This window comes from Neophocaena asiaeorientalis, unplaced genomic scaffold (genome assembly GCF_003031525.2).
Source record: "Neophocaena asiaeorientalis asiaeorientalis breed wild unplaced genomic scaffold, Neophocaena_asiaeorientalis_V1.1 scaffold241, whole genome shotgun sequence".
In the NCBI taxonomy this organism is placed as follows: Eukaryota; Metazoa; Chordata; class Mammalia; order Artiodactyla; family Phocoenidae; genus Neophocaena; species Neophocaena asiaeorientalis.
In genome coordinates this window covers 338437-356376 of record NW_020172287.1, presented here as the reverse complement: position 1 = coordinate 356376, position 17940 = coordinate 338437, and the positions used below count along the sequence as shown (strand labels likewise).

Genomic DNA, 17940 nt, shown 5'->3' with positions numbered 1-17940 from the left:
CCTCCGTCTTTCCCTGCGATATTCTCTTTCTTCCCAGTGGCTAAACATCATATATGTACTCATGTATAATCATGTTATTAACTTCTTTAAAAATACCTGCTGGTTTTAAAAAGATATTAAAAGAAAATTGCTGAATTTATCCTAAAACTATCAGTATCACAAAAGGCTTAAGCCCAAGTAGGATTCAAGTGTCATCAGACATTTCAATTATAATCATAAACACTTAGTCCAAGGAAAAAAGCATCAACCTTTGAAAAATTCTTTTGCAATAAAAATACCTTCTAAAAGAAGGATTACATGCAAATTAAAAAAGGAAAAAAAATTAGTGGACTCTTGTTTATTTTATTTTTGCTTTCTAAATCCCCAAAGCTGACATGTTAAGGCAAATGAAACTATCCTATTTCCTACTATCTATATTTTAGTCTGGTTTGAACAAAAACAAAACATCCAGGTTCTCAGAGGTAAGTCTTAAATTTGTGCTGAGTTAACAACGAGCACCTAAATTCGTATTGAAGTTATATCATCTCTAGACACTTGACACATTTGTCATGCTGAATATAAAATTCAAGAATAAGAAGCAGTCCAACATGTACTTACATGTGTGTGTGTGCATGCACTTTCCAGTGGGAGTGGAGTGAGAAAATAAATATAACTAAAGAGTTTTGTTTAAGTAGAACCCTACAGGACACCATAGATACTATGTCTTTAATACTCATACAATTACCTAATTGTTAGTCAGACTTCTACCACTAAGTAAAACACGTAGAAAGATGAGAGAATTATATGAACAATTTTCTCAAAAGAAAACCCAATTCCATTTTATCTAGATTCAAATTAATTTTCATTTTTAACTGGTTGGGGGCAGTACAAAGAGGGTCATGCACATTGAAAAGGCTTTAAACTCAATTTCCTTATCAGCAGCTGTTACAAGGATGAAACAAGAATGTTCATGATATAGTTGGTTCGCTGCCTGGCACAACAGTAAAATGTTAGCTGCCACCACCAGGACAAACCGAAAAGGAGAAGACTATTTCACATAAGGAGTTTTCAAATCCAATGCTGGTCAAGCTGGCACTTAACACACTGTTGCCACTTATAAAAAATGAATAGGGAAAGAAAAATATTATGCAGTCAAACTATTAAAGCAATCACTAACCTGAAGGTTGATCTTTCACAACACCATTCTTGCTTCTTTCTTCCCAATCCATTACTTCTTTGTAAATTAGCTCTTCAAATAGAAATGCAAGTTAAAATGCTTCATCAGTTTCTTTGCATCTCAAAATACTGCTTCCAAATCAATTGGAACCACTCCAAGGGCACTGTGATGTGCTATTTTTAATTGTGATAGACAATTAAGTAATATAGTTTACCTAGACCAAAATATAATTTGATCCATTATACCTCTTCAACCCAGCTATTGAGACAGCCAGGGACTTCCCTGGTGGCGCAATAGTTAACAATCTGCCTGCCAATGCAGGGGACATGGGTTCGATCCCTGGTCCGGGATACCACATGCTGCAGAGCAGCTAAGCCCATGTGCCAGAACTACTGAGCCTGTGCTCTAGAGCCCGCAAGCCACAACTACAGAAGCTTGGACGTTTAGAGCCCGTGCTCCACAAGAGAAGCCACCGCCTGTGCGCTGCAACAAAGAGTAGCCCCCACTCGCCGCAACTAGAGAAAGCCTGCACGCAATCAAGACCCAACACAGCCAAAAAAAAAAAAAAGACAGCCAAAAATGTATGGTAGCTCTGGATCCATGATGAGGGTTTTACAAAGTGGGGGTGAGGGAGAGAGAATGAGAGAGACACACAGAGGGAGAGAGGTGGGGAGAGAGGGAGGGAAAGTACTAGCAAAGTGGCTCTAACAGAACAGTTTAAGTACTGGATACGCGCACATCTTTTTGCACATGTTTTCCTCCATCTTTACTGTGGTTCTCCAAATATAACCCCTCCAGACTGGTCAGAAATTAATCTAATTACCTAAGTTTTTTCTTGGCTTCAATCTCAGTTTTCCTCAATTTTCATTTGTAAGAAAAACTAATTACCTATTAACTAAGCAGCTTCCTAAAATTCTGCTATTCATGAAATAAAATTAGCACACTGCAAGCAGTTAGTGAGGCCTATGGGTGTGCGCACATGCAGGTTGTTAGTATCCCTATATCCCGGGGAGGGGCTCTTGGGAAGGACACATCACCATGTTTGACTTGCGCTGACCATAGTTCTCAATTACTACTGATTCTGCTTTTTTAATGAAAAATTTTTAGTTCAGCCTCTTTTTTACTGGTTTAGTTTGCTGTGGGTTGTTTGGTTAATCTTAGAGTGGTAATAATAACTATATGCATATTTTTGATCTGCAATTTTCCCCAAACTCTTATTTTAAAACACATATATAACTACATGGCTTACAAATACAGCAGAAGTTCACATGACCCCAGTGGGGTCTCCCACGTCTGCTTTACAGAGACCTGTGAATTGGGGTTACTCAACAATTTGCAACATGTTGTCAAGGTAAGTGTGATACAATCACTGAATTTAGTTTACAAACCAAGATTTCATAATGTAAGATTGTGTGAAAAAGCCTTTATTTTTCTCTTTTGAAGCAAATAATATGCAATTCATACACGTTCCTCTCTAATTCTGTTATCTTCAAGTTCTTTTTCTACTGGGAAATAGGAAGAGAGAGGATAAATGGGCTTCAGGGTTTCTCAACCCTCTCTTAGAAAGGCTATTGTCAAAAAGTGCAGGCATGAAGCAGAGGCAAGTGTTTTTTCTTGATGCCACACTGAAGTGAAATTAGAACAGACTAAGCCACACAATGATTTCATATTTGCACAGTATAGAACACTTCACAGATACCTCTGCTTTGCCTACCTGTATACAATGTTGGCAACATACACTTTTTTAAAAATCTTGCCCCATTGCAAGAAATGTCATAAGTAACAATCAAAATAAGTTCCGTCTTTACCTTTCCATTCTTCAATTGCATGTTCTCTTTCTTCCAACTGGGCATCATAAATTTGAGGTGGTGGCTAAAAGTTAAATTACAGCTAAAGTCAATAGTTAAAAAAATAATGAGGCATGAAGAAAAAGAATCACTTTGTAAGATATTTGTAAAATATTTATAATATGGATGTAGTTTCATTAAATACTTGGCTTATTAAAGATTTCTTTATAAGTATGATTTCCATCAGTTTCAGAATCAAAATAATTGAGGAAAAGTTAACCAAAAAAATAGAGCATTATAGTCCTCTTAATAATCACACTCTAAAGACATCTGCCCAAATGTAATTATAAAATTAGTAATCACAGGCTGCTTCTTAGAGATCCACCCTGGACAAGGTACTGTGCTATGAAATACAGAAGCTGCAAAACACATTTCAGGTTTATATTTCTTCCTGTTAGAACTCCCAAACTCACCCCCCAATTCATAAATGGACTGCTTCAAAAATTTGCTTAAAATCATGTGTTTATAAATCAAATTCTTTTCATATAAAACAATGTTTAAAATGGTGGTTAAATGCATAGGCCAAGACATAATAATGAGCATGCCACTATGTGGTTATTTCACTTCCAGCTAAAGACCATCCATACCAATGCTGCTACAGAAAAATGCACATGAGCACCAAACTCAGAAGTGGAAACCCCCTAGCAGGTACCGCTGGGGAAGGATGAACAAACTTGTGATTTTCAGGAAGTTTCTTAGCCTGACTGGGTGCCTAAACAAGATGATGTAAAGCAAAGCCCAAGGCACAGTGCCAGGTACACAAATGGATGCCTAAAAAAGGTGATATTATGATCACACATCAGCATCTGCATAAATGAAGATAATTATATCACCACAGCATAAGCATGTTCACTCCTGAGGTACTCTGAGTAGAGCCCCACTAACAAGAGTCCCAAAAGGGGTTGTGAGCCATGTTACATGGCCTCGTTGTAATCAGGAGTCCTTTTAAATCTAGGACTTTATGTACCCATTCCAGACTAACAGACAGAAGGTCCAAGGAAATGTATGCCCTGCCTTTACACATAAGTCTTTTCAAAATAGATGCTTACCGCTTCTGCTTCAGCAGGGTCATACCAAACAGTGATATAAGGGTGACGCAAAGCTTCATCTACAGAGATTCGCTTGTCGGGATCTATCACTAACATTTTTGATAGTAAGTCTCTGGCTTGACTTGCTAGGGTAAAAACAAATATTAGATTACTAAAGTAATACCGTTAACCTGAAAATCACACAATAAAGAACTAAATGTGATAGAGACAGAACAAAAATATATTAACTTTGAGAAACTGTTGATAGCTTCAAGATTATTAGAGTCTTTTTCTTTAACAGTAAGTCAAGCAGCCACTTCCACTACAAACCAGGCTTTCAAATGTGCTTTCAGCTTCTGAATTTGGAAGGGAGAAGGACAGGGCACAAGGCTGAGAAGCCACGTCCAGGGAGGGTGCAGGAGCTAAGCTAAGGGTGTCACTGCCAAGAATGCAGGCATGAAGCAGAGGCAAGTGTTTTTTCTTGATGCCACACTGAAGTGAAATTAGAACAGACTAAGCCACACAATGATTTCATATTTGCACAGTATAGAACACTTCACAGATACCTCTGCTTTGCCTACCTGTATACAATGTTGGCAACATACACTTTTTTTAAAATCTAGAGATTAGTAGTTAGAAAAAAATCCAACAACTTTGATAACCTGGTTAAATATAAGGCTCACCTAGGTTTTAGCAATTAAAATTCACTAGTATAGGCAAAGAAGAGATGGGGCTTTTCTGAATGAGGCACAGTTTATCTTGATGTAGAGAGAAACAAATCTATTCTTTCCCTTAAAACACTTAGTGATAGGCACAGGAGAAGGGGAGAAGGAGCCTTTTAAAATTTCTGACTGTTCAACTGGGCTAGAATCTTTATTCAAGTATTCTTTATACCTGAGAACTGTTTGAATTCCATTTGCTGTAATTAACATAAGAGTCTTTCAGAGTGATGTAAATATTTTGACCACAGCCTTCAGTTACGTCACTTTATTGAGGACAAAACTTCTAGGTCTTTAAGCTTTCTTTCTGAAATGCCTTCATTCTACCTGTAAATGACTTTGAGGGTTTCAACTATTTTGTCTCTCAATATTCACAGGTTTTAGAATGCAAACATAAAGTGAAAGCTTCACCCAGTATAAGAAAAAATGATATCTTACTTTTAATTTTGTCTCGTTCAGATTCTGATGGGAATATCCAATCTGGAAAGAGTTCTTCAAATTTGATTCCAGGATACTTTGGTCTGTTTTCTACGTAATTCCTCACAGTTGGCTGAAGTTTCTTCATGAAATCTGCAGATGGTGTTCCTAGCTGCTCAATAACTTTATTCCACTGATCAATATCTAAGGAGTCTCTTGAGGAAAATACAACTGAAATGCCTTATATTCATATTACATAAAGTAGCATCATTCAAAGAAAAACTTAAATTATATTTATACTTATCAACAAGTAATTAACCAGGCCACCTCACTGGGTCAGCAGAAGCATTCTGAAATAATATTCGAAAAAGGTTTGGGCTCCAAGTTAAGACTATTTAAAAAAAACTCTGCATCTTTATAAACTCTGATCACAGTTTATTAAATCAACACGATGAAGTCTATATGCCTTCCCATTCTAGATCAAAATAAAGTTATCTTGTAACTGAAGAACACCTATGACTGAAAGGCTTAAACATGAAATTAGGTAGTAATTATATAGGCAAATTGAAATCAGTTCTCATAATAAAACTATGTTAGATCTAAAGCTCCCTAAAGTAGAGAGACCTATCTGATTGCTCAATTTACAGCTGGGAGCCACCCCTGCGAGGCAGGTCTGGAGGGATGGGGTGCATGAGGGGGTGGGCAGGAGCCAAGGCTCTGGACTTTCTGAGCTCTCACCATGTCCTTTCCCACTGTAGCTGTGCTTACATTGAGCAGTGACAGCTTTGAGAGGTCATTCTGTTTTACTTGGCACTGACCCGGACCATCACTGCAATACAAAGGAGTGTGTTTCATTTCCTTTCAAAGTATATGACCTGGGTTTCAGACTCCATTGTGTATTAGACATTCACTAGGTGTCAGGCAGTCAATCTCCCTTGGGTCTCACCTTCCTATTTGTAAAATGCAGACAATACCAGCTTTGCCTCTTTCATTTGGGGCTTGAGATAACTGGCAAGATGAATGTGGAAAGGGATTCTATTGATAAAAACCATAAAAATTATACAAGAGAAAGCAAGCCAGAGGAATCAAATAAACAGCATCTTTAAAAAGTGACTAATTGAGATATGTCTTAGAAAAATAAAATGACATCACTGTGAAAGAACCTAGGGAACAGACACATGTTCTTTAAAGAACAAAGGAGGAGGCCCTCTCGCTTCCTGTAATGTCTTTCTTCTTGCTGGTACACCATCCACTGGAGGATTCCATCACCAATCAAACAATTTTTTTCCTCCCATCTTAAAGCAACAGCCACTCTCCTTTGAACATCGTAGCTTAGCTACCATTCCCATTTGCAGCAAAACAGAGTTGTCTATACTTGTATCTCTAACTCCCAGCCTCTCAAATTCTCTCTTAAACATCCTCTCATCAGACTTTTCCCCCATCACTTCATGAAAACTGCACCCATCAAAGTTGCAGGTGACCATCCGTCAATTCTCAGTCCTCACCTTTTTGACAGTGTCAGTGAGCCTCCCTCAGTAACCTGCTTCCTGGCCTCCAGGGTCCCTTGCTCTCTGGGAGGTGCCTGCTTAAAGCTTTCTCTTTCTCTTAGGCCATGTGGGGACAGGAGTTCCTTTTCCACCTCAGGTTACGAATCTAAAACAAATCTCTGAGAACTGCAATCTGGTTTCTGGAAACTTTTTCTATCTAATGTTGGAAAAAGTTAGCAAAATTGTCTTTGGAAAATGATGTAATCTCTGTGTATGTTCTGAGAATGACAGTAGGTGACGTTATACATAAAATTATTATTACTGACATTGCAAGATGTTAATATGTGAATTAAGAATTTTAAATTACTTAATAGTGTACCAAAGAGTTCCTACACTTTTCACTTCTGTACTTTCTGAAGAAAACCTTTAATTAATTAAAGAAAGGAAAGTCACAAAATGAATTAAAAATTGAGACAAACTGAATGTTAAGTAGATACTTCTAATTATGTATCTTTAGGGCATTCCCTGGCAGTCTGGTGGTTAGGACTCTGCGCTTTCACTGCTGTGGGTCCAGGTTCAATCCCTGGTGGGGGAACTAAGATCCCACAAGACTTGTGGCATGGCCATCAATCAATCAACCAATCTTTAGAATACATCAACTTTTCCCTTTTTAAATGAATTTATTTGCAAATTAAAGATCTCCTTTTTTACATATTGAAACAACTGAATCTAAGGTAAGGCTATGGAAAATTGCTAGAAAATTTATTAGAACAAAATAAAATGCTGTATTTAACTTCACATAAAATCTGTGATGTGAAAAATGTCAAGGAAGGTAAATAAAATGATAGGAATAAAATCTTTTCATTCCAGGTCTGTGTTGTGAAGAATTTATATTACAAATAAACCAACCTCATAAAATTATAAAAAACTAAAATTACTTTAATAAAATACATATAAAACATGACTATATAACTTAATTTCTTTTAAAGATAACCATCAATCTGCCAGCAGAGACCACTTTCATAACAAAAAACAAAATCAAAAGACTAATGAAAATTTTAGGTGGTTAGAACACAAATGAAAAAGGGTATACGTGAAGAACCATGTTAGAGCAAAAAATATTGAAGATGGAAGAATATGAGGAATATGAGAAAAGAAAGCTATTGAAACTATCATATATCTACTCTCCTTTATGCTATATGTCATTAATATGATTTGCTGACCACAGTATAAGTTAATCTTTTGCATTTTATATTTATTTAAATGTCTGTTAAATTTCCCCAGTGTGTCACAAAATAACCTAAGTGGATCTTCTAAAATTTTCTACAAAATGTCAGAAGAGTAACAAAACAAAAAAATGTAGCAAATATTGTTTCTCACAAACTTTTTACTTTAATCTTTTTCATTTAGGTCTTTATGTACTGTGCTTCAGTTCTTACTTTGGAGGAAAATATTTTAATTCATCCTGGTAACTAATGAAATAGTATATTAAACAAATTACAAATTATTGGCCTATTAAATTTAGACAACAACTTTCTAGATAGCTAAATTAACTGAATTAACTAAACAGAATTTTCATTTAAATATCAGAATACATTTGTCAAAGAGTAAATACATTTCTTATAAGCTATTTTTAATAAAATTAAGAACTAATATAAATTGGTTTAACTTAATTCTATGCCTCAATAAAATTGTTACAGGTAGTCAAGCAAAAAAGAAACATAAAATTGAACCATTTGGTGTGTGACACTAATTTAACAAACATAATCAAGACCCCCTTAGAATACAGTCTAGAATTACGACATTTTCCTTTTGACCTCCTGCTGCCCTTGGTATTTATGGAAAACATGGCCGGGAAGGTCCCCCGGGAAGGATACGATCAGTGCCTTGGAATATCACACAACCTTTCACCAGCTCTCCCATGATGCAACCCACTGACCAGATATCAACTGAAAATAAAGTGAAATGAAAAAATTATGAAGTGCCATGAACAAAACAAAGGTGAGGAAAAGGATTCTAACAGTGTACTAAACACACAAACAAGGAAAATAAATTGCTAGTAACGGGTGAACTTTTTTACACAGTATGAAATATTGCTGACCTCTATTTTGGCCTTCGGTTTGCAGCAATCTGGGCTTTTAGTGCCAAAGAGTCCAATACTTTACAGCTTCAGAAACAAACAAAGTCCCAGAAACAAGAAGTGCCTGTCCCCACAAAGCTGTTTCCAGGCACATGCCCACCCCTGCCCCCAGCCTTCGTGGTTAGTGCTGGGTCTCTCCCTGTGAAGGATACAGTCTCTTCCTGGGAACAGGACTTTATGGAGGACCATTTCTGCCATGATGCACCCGACAGACCAGATGTCCACTACCAAACACCAGGTGATTAAAACCAGCCAGAGACTCTCCAACACATGTCCTTTCTCAAACCCCCTCCCAAACAAAGACAAACCCAGCTTGTCAGCAGGACTTTTGTAAAATATGAACACCACGCCTCCACAATGATCCTTTTTTAAACTGTCAAGTCAGCAGGGCCTCACAGGGACAGGCTTGTCTGGGCTCCAGGTGAGGGCCAGAGGTGCCCCAGCTTCTGGCTGTTCACCATCTTCTGTGGGGGCCCAGCTGAATTACAGGCCTCAGGTGACCAGGCAGAGGGCTATTTATTGTCCCTGCTGCTGGGGGTGGGGTGAGAGAAGCTAACAGGGGACCTAATTTTCTCTCATGCCCACAGAGCTGTGTCTCTCAGAATGGGAGCATAGGTTATAAAACATCTGAATAAACTTGAAGCATAACTCATTTCAGATGACTTAGGCAAACTTTCAGATTCTTTTTTTTAACACGTGAATGTGAGTTAGTTCTTTTTGACAAATTTTTCAAAAGTTAAGCTTCAAAGAGCTCTGATATTGCTTGAATAAGTTTTGCTGTGAAAAAAATACCAATTTTACACACAAAAAGCACATGTTGTATTATTCCATTTATATCAAGTTCAAAAATAAGCAAAATCAATCTCTGTTGCTGGAAATCAGGATAATGGCTTCCTTTGGGGATTGAGATCCAGAGCGGGGCTGGGGAGGCCTTGGGTGCTGCTCGTTATGTGGGTGTGCTCCCATTGAGCTGCACACTCGGGATTTGCATACGTTTCTGTAAGTATGTTATACTTTGATAAACGTTCAAAAATATTAACTTTATTTTTTTTTTTTTTTTTTTTTTTTTTTTTTGCGGTACGCGGGCCTCTCACTGTTGTGGCCTCTCCCATTGCGGAGCACAGGCTCCGGACGCGCAGGCTCAGCAGCCATGGCTCACAGGCCCACCTGCTCCGCGGCATGTGGGATCTTCCCAGACCGGGGCACGAACCCTTGTCCCCTGCATCGGCAGGCGGACTCCCAATCACTGCGCCACCAGGGAAGCCCAAAAATATTAACTTTAAAAGTGAATTTTTAAAGTGGATAATTTTAGCCAATGGAAATATAAAATTAATTATTTCTCATCTGTGAACTCTGATAACCTATGTATAACACAGCCTCCACATTATACTTCATACAGTTCACAGGAAAGAGAAAAAAACTAGTGATGACGAACAGCACTATTTTTACACATCTCGGCCTCTTCCAGTTCTGTCTGTACTCACCGTTCTCTTTGTAGCCCATGCCCAGGATGACTTCAGGTGCCCGATAATACCGCGTTACCACGTAGGGGGTCATCATAAAGTTGGTGCATGCTGTGCGAGCCAGGCCAAAGTCAAGGATCTTAAGGGTACAGTCTGACTTTACTACAATGTTGCTAGGTTTCAAATCCTAGGGCAGAAATGATTTAAATTAATAAAAGGAACCAAAGCATGCTAAGTAAACAATCTCACATTGGTAAGGATTTGTGAGGTATGTGAGAGTGCTGGGAGAAGGAGGAAAGTTAGAATTGAACCCTGGGATTTTGGAACCATTTTGGAAAATCCTACTCTCATATTGAAACTAATACAAATCAACCTAGAGAGGCCATATGGTTGCCCTTACCCCTGTGTGGAAATCTTCATGACACTCCTTTGCTTAAAACTTCTGAGAACTTCCACAACACCCTCTCCTCCCTCACTCCACGCCTGGCCATCCTTCAGTTCCCAACACTCTGGCTCTTCCCTGCTGTCCAATACAAATATAACTCAACCCACATGTGTAATTTACATTTTCTAACAGCCACCTTAAAAAAAGTGACTAGAAAAGGTAAAATTAATTTTAGTAATATTTTCCTTTACTCCAATACAGTATATTTCCAGAATATTCATTTTAAAATGTAACCAACATATAAAAATTATTAATGAGATATTTTACATTCTTTTTATTTGGTACTGTCTTTGAAATCCAGTGTTTATTTACAATTATAGCCACACTCTGAGTACTGAATAGCCTCAGGTGGCTAGTGGCTATAATACTGGACAGCACATGGCTAGAATTCTCTGACCCTGGAATCTTCCAAAGGCTTCTTCTTTCCTTTGAAGAAGAATCCCATGATTACCAACCCCAACTTCCCACCCTTCCCTGGGACCTACCACTCCCCACCACACATACTACCCTCAAAGTCCCTCCTCTGCCCCTCCCAGCACGGGCTCTGTAAGAGGAGGCCTCAAGGGTCTCTCTGTGCTTTCAGCTCTTAGCCCGGAGTTTGGCACAGCAAACTCTCAGAAAATGTTTGCTGAGTGAATGTACACATCATACTCCACCACACTCTCAACACAACCTATCACTTCTGCAGTTTTTTCCTTCATAACTCTAGGGACTTTCTCCATGGTGATCCCCCACATCCCAGACCCTTCCTCAGGCCACAGGAATTTGACTCTTGCCTTGGACTCCAGCCTACAAACTCACCCTAGAAACTATGACTTCTAAACAATCCACATCTATTCTTTTCACAAGTGCTTTCCAATGTGTAGCTACAACGTCAAACTGCCAAGTCACACCACACAGTAAGACCATCACTTTTAGTGACGTTGCAGGCCCAGCACCTGGCTGAAACTTTCCAATCGATGTGTCACCAACTGGCATAGGTGTGCCTTGAGTGATGGCTGCCAGGTGTTATTGGGATAAGCAGAAAAACACTTAAAAATTACATCAGCTAAAATTATGTTTCATTACTGCTAAGCACTCTCTTTCTAAACATCCGGAATTCAGTAAAATATAACTTATAAATATATATCACTTAAAAACATAATTAAAATTCCCACCAAGCCCATGCAGATGCACTGGTCCCTGGCTGGCCCCAGAGAACTTCCGCTGTGCATGTCCCGATGTGTAGATGTGCTGTGGGGAGCACTGCCAACTCACCCACAGCTGCTATTCTGCACAAAGGAAAGCAAGCGAAGAATCAGCCCCACGCTCAAACCAGTGACCCCTTCCTGTGAGAAGGCAGTAATACAGCTAAGGTAAAACAAACCAATCTGTTTCTAGATTCCTTTTTTAAAACCAAAGAGTATGGCAAGAACAGGCATTTCATAATACAAATTACTAACATAAAATAATGCTCAACTTCATGAAAATTAAAAACCCAAATGACAAGGAACAATTTTTAGTCTCTCTTCTGGCAATGAGGAAAAGAATGGCAATATCCAGTGCTGGAGGAAGAAGCAGAAACAGACCCTTCCTTACACTGTTGGTGGGGACGTCAATAGGTGCTTTCTTTTTAGGAGACTGATGTTTTTAAAATTTTGAGATGTCTATACTTTACCACCAGCAGCCCCTGAAATCCAACCTGGCCCTGAACTAACACAGCGCCACATGAACAAGGATGATTAGAGTAGTGCCACCGGCCAGTCTGATGAACTGCTGTGTGATTAGTAGACATGCCCGTTCCAGCCACCTCCACCTGTCAGAAGATTGTCCTCTTGCACTGATTTTGTTGGAACAACGCACTTTACTGCCATCTGCTGGAAAACTGTGATAATAAAATGCAAACCAAGCTGTCAAAGGTGTGGCTTGTTGCCCTGGCAGGACTGGGAGAGGCAGCCCCGCCTCCCAACGCTTGCCGATGGGAAGGTGCTTAAAGAGGTCTCAGGGTGCCTGAGGGCTCCCCACATGCACAGCCGCTCTCCCACCAGTCTCCACACACAACCAGAAGAAGCTTTCCACAAACGAACTGGACTTGTAGTTTGAAGATGGCAGAGTAAAGACAGTTCTGCCCCTTCAAATCTTGAAAACCACTCCGAACAAGAAACACACATTAAAATAAAAATGACACCTAAATTTAGGGGCTTGACCCAGAGTGCGGGGATGGCATCACTGGGGCAGCCAATAAGGGTGCACAAAATATCTGCAACCAAAAAAGGGCAAGAGCAGAGGTGTGGAAGGTTGAGGCCGTTGCTATTCCTGGTCAGTTCTTGGTCGAGAACCCACTGACTGAAGAGGTGTCCTAAGAGGGAGAACCCTGCACATTGTAACAAGCGTCCACTGCCTTGATTTCCCCACAGGTACCTATGACCCCTCACTCAGGTGACTGTACCTGGGAACAGCAGACATTTGGAGAAGTGTTAGACACAAGTTCTAAGTGGATACTGAAAGTCAAAGACTCAGAGCAACATCATGCCTCCTCTGGCTGGTCGGGGGGCGGGGGGGGGTGAGTTGTGGAGGCCAGGTAATAAATGGAGACTGGTCCAGATCTCTTCCAGCTATATTATGACACAGGCCTAGGGCAAAACTGTGAAAGAATAATGCTGTTCACCTCACATGAGTGTGAATGGTTTCTGATCGTCTTTTCTTATCAGTATGGGAGAATGCATCTGCCCAGTCAAAGGCTACATGCCACACCTGAGGCCTTATTAATCTGCTCTAGCAACGACACCGTGTCCAGCACAAGCAGCTGCAATCAGGACTACTGATCAGCTAAGGCTCGATGGTCTACATTCTCTAGCATCCATCTAGTTTCTTCAAGGGCTGGACTAGTGAATTAAACTGAGCTATGAGGGACCACCATCCTCGCATTCTTTGGGTTTTAATGGCAGCATTAATCTCCTCCATTCTTCCCCACCTCCCAGAGTTCAATAATGTTTTTGATGTACTATCTTGAGGGGGGCAGTTTCAGGTTTCCACTTGGCCTTCCCCATCATAACTCTTACCTCACAGACCAGAGAACCAACGTAGGGGTCACTCTGCTAAGAGTACCAACTGCCAACTGTATCAGTTCCAATCACACACTCGAGGACTGGGGAGATGACTGTTGGGTGGGTCCATGGACCCTGTGGCCCATTGTGAGCCACCAGACTTAGACCCCTCAGGAATGAAGGTCTAGGTCACACTGAGGTAAGGCACAGAGACCTGCCAAGGTGATGGCTGAGGGTATGAATAATGGAGAATGGAGAGAATGAGTACCTGTTGTGGCTCCGAGGTCAACTGTAGTGAAAGGGGCTATAGTTGGTCCCTTCCCCTCAGGAAGGGAGGCCCACAGGGAACCTGAGGGGGCTGCTCCTGACCTGTGTGGAGAAGCAGAGCTGAGGGGGGCAAGGGTGGATGGTGGTAGCCATGAAAATGCGTACCTGGCTCTCTGCTGTGGGACTGCAACTGACAGACACCCCACTGAGGTACCCTGACCCTCCCCTCTGCTTATGACAAGGCCACACACCCCACAGTGGCTCTTGGCTAATGACTGCATGGGGAAGGAGGTCCATTCTTATGAGATACCAGATTCCTCTGACGGGCAGCTCCCAACCCTCCTTCGTGCCCTCTCTACTCCAAGGGGTCAGACTGGGCTGACCCCTGTCAGCTTCCCCACCTCCTCTGACTCACTCCCTCTGTTCTTCCTCACAGGCCTTCTCCCCATGCATCTCTTGCATGTCTAATGCCATCGTGCTACACTAATGCCTTCAATGAAAAACCCCACATGCTCTATGGGGAGGGAAGGCAGCAGAAAGGAATAAATGACTTGGCTGAGTAGAGTAAATTCCAACCTCAGTGAGTGGCCCGCAGTGAAATAATGTGGACCACAACACCTGGGAAGGGCTTAGGAATTGAACGACAAGTACTGTGGAAGGCAGGATGGGGCAGGGAGCAGGACACCGAGGGATCTGGGGTGGGGGAAGGTTCACAGAAAGGTAAAGGTAGACCTCCCAGATCCACACAGAGGTGTTGGTTCCTTTTACTCCTACTGGCCTATTATCTAGAAAAACTGAAACCAAGTTTCCAGACTCAGGCCTCAAGCACAATACCAACAGATCTGTTGGTATGAGGCACAGGAAGGGCATGGGTGAGGGGCCCAGCCTGAAGACAGGGTGCTGTAGCGAAGGTCTGCATTTTGCCACATGAGAACTTCAGCCCCACCCCACAAAGCCTTTCATACCAGCAGCCAGATTGCTCTCCCTCAGTCAAGAGACCGGAGCCTTTTCTAGAGAAACTAAATGATGTCCAGAGAAAAGACCTGCAAACAGAGACACCTGTGGCTATGTGTTGCTCTAGAGAAAAACCCCTCATTCAACAATCCCAACCCATGCACTTCCACTTGGCCTTCTAATCCTTCAGTCTTAAATAGGACCAGTGACAAAAGGTCACCAGACGTTTGAGGAAAACCTCACACGTGACAGCGAGAGACCAAATGCACTAAAACAAACAAACAAAACAAAACAAAACAAAACCTCAGGGGAAAGGAAAACACTGCAGGCAGCAATAAGAAAACTTCAAAGGGACTTCCCTGGCAGACCAGTGGTTAAGACTCCCAATGCAGGGTGCATGGGTTCGATCCCTGGTCGGGGAACTAAGATTCCGCATGCCACACAGCGTGCCTAAAAACAAACAGGAAAAACCCAGAAAACAAACTTCAAAGAAATTCTAGCCTTGTAGAGATGATAGTGTCTCCATGCAAGAAGAACAAAATGCTATTTACCACAGCCAAGACATGGAAGCAACTTAAGCGCCTATCAACAGACGACTGAATAAGATGTGGTATGTGTGTGTATATATGGAATTACTCAGCCATAAAAAAAGGAATGAAATACTGCCATTTGCAGCAACATAAATGGACCTAGAGAATATTATACTTAGTGAAATAAGTCAGAGAAAGACAAATACTATATGATATCACTTGGAAGCTAAAAACGGATACAAATTAATATATATACAAAACAGAAACAGACTCACAGATATAGAAAACAAATTTGTGGTTAACAAAAGGGAGAGGGGGGGCTTCCCTGGTGGCGCAGTGGTTGAGAATCCGCCGGCCGATGCAGGGGACACGGGTTCGTGCCCTGGTCCAGGAAGATCCCACATGCCGCAGACCGGCTAGGCCCGTGAGCCATGGCCGCTGAGCCTGCGCGTCCGGAGCCTGTGCTCCGCAACGGGAGAGGCCACAACAGTGAGAGGCCTGTGTACCGCAAAAAAAACAAAAACAAAAACAAAAGGGAGACGGAAGAGGGGTATGGGATTAACAGATACAAATTAGGGGTATGGGATTAATAGATACAAACTACCATATATAAAGTAGGTAAGCAACAGGGAAATACTGTATAGCACAGGGAATTACACCCATTATCTGGTAATAGGGAATGTAATCTGAAAAAATACTGAATCACTATGCTGTACACCTGAAACTAACACAATACTGTAAATTAGCCATACTCCAATAAAAAAAAGAACAAAATGCTATAAAAAGGAACTTTTAAAAATAAAAAAGAGCTCCAACTAACTCGTACTTCAGAGAAAGACAGAATAAAGAACACAGTAAAGAAGGCATTCTGAAAGAAATAATAAAAAATTTTCCAGAACTCTATGGCATGTTCTTCCAGACTGAAGTGCCCACCACAATTAACGAAAAAAATTTCCATATCAAGGCATATCATCCTAACATTTCAGAAAACAAGAAATAAAGAAACTTTAAAAAATGTTTCCAGAGATAAAACAAAACCCAAAACAGGGCACTTGCAAAGGATCAGTAATAAGAATGGCATTAGAAAGTTCAAAAGCCATACAACACTACACAACAGGGTACTGTATTTATACCTTAGAGGGGAACTGATTTGTAACTAAGAATTTTCTATCCAACCGAATTATTAATCATGTGAGAGGGCAGAATAAAGAGTTTCAGCTATCTGAGGCCTCAAAAATTTTACTTCCCATGCACCACTTCTGGGGAAGCTATTGGAGGATGTGTCCCACCAAAACAAAGGAGAGATAGGGATCAGGAAGTGGGCTCCAACTCCAGAGAGAGGTGAAGGAAATCCCCAGGAAAACGCTGGAGCGAGGTCCAGGATAAGGTCTCTGCATCAGGTATGGGGGCAGCCAGTCCAGATGTGAGCAGGGCTGAGGCGCCAGGAGACAATCAAGGTGATGGAACAGCTAAGACATTTGGATGCAGTGAGAGAAGACTTAGATACTTGGCAGAAACCTTAGGGTTTAATTAGCAATAAGGATGTGGAAAACTGCTCCCTCCTTAAAACAAACAACAAAGACCAAAACTCTAACAAATAAAAGACAAGTGTTGTTAACTCTAGGGACAAAAAGTTGAAAGGAAAAGAAATATAATCATGGTGTAAATATAGGCTTAGCTGTGAAAAGCGTTTACAGGGTCACGATGACGTAAAACACACTATGGACACTGATCCAAACCAATTACATTGTAACTATACTGGGAGGACAGGGGGACAGGAAAGGTGGCAGGTGAAGGGCACGATTGGTGAAAAAGAGCTAAATCAGTACCTTATGTCCCAAACTGAAGAAAGATCAACAAATAGAGATCTCATCATATTATTTCAAGATATGGAGATAAACACCAAAATAATAGCTAAAAGAACTGAAAGAATTTGTTCTGGGGAGAGAGAAATAAGAGGGAGGAGGTGGGGGCTCTTTTTTAGTAAGTATTTGTAAAACTATTTGATCCTTGATAAAAATACAAAACAGATCGACCAACTTATTCAGCAAATTGCAGAACAATATATGTACAAGATGATCCTGTTTTTGAAAAATATAAGTTAAAAAGGACGTAAGTATAGACAGATATGCTGGTATTAGCATCAGTAAGAAAATGTGTCAGTGTAAAGTTAGGAAGGAAACACACCCAACTGCCATCACTGGCCTCCTCCAGGTGACAGGTGGGCTGGGGACTTCCATTCAATTTTTTGAATTATACAAGGTAAAAATTGGTGGGAATCCAGGTGTTTTATTTTTCAAGTAATTAAATTTTATGTTTAGAACAAAACCATCTTAGTAAGCAAAACCGAATGTGTGTATTTATGCCTATCGTATAGTATACAGAAAAAAGGACAGGAAAAGTTCACAGAAAACCGTTAACAGGCTTAAAGGGATAACTGCAGTTCATCACCTCTTGGGAC

At 40.6% G+C, this 17940-nt stretch overlaps 1 protein-coding gene across 3 annotated transcripts in view; it reads right to left on the bottom strand.

Moving 5' to 3' along the window:
• The window catches only part of MAPK9 (mitogen-activated protein kinase 9), a 60141-nt gene that overhangs the window by 3298 nt on the left and 38903 nt on the right, over positions 1-17940 (bottom strand). For all 3 annotated transcript variants that reach the window (XM_024764981.1, XM_024764973.1, XM_024764989.1), the window contains 6 exons: positions 10279-10444; positions 8532-8603; positions 5189-5371; positions 4053-4177; positions 2965-3028; positions 1157-1228 (listed from right to left, as the gene is read on the bottom strand). In XM_024764981.1, coding sequence (XP_024620749.1) covers positions 1157-1228; positions 2965-3028; positions 4053-4177; positions 5189-5371; positions 8532-8603; positions 10279-10444 — 682 coding nt within the window. The remainder of the gene's footprint in view (positions 1-1156; positions 1229-2964; positions 3029-4052; positions 4178-5188; positions 5372-8531; positions 8604-10278; positions 10445-17940) is intronic.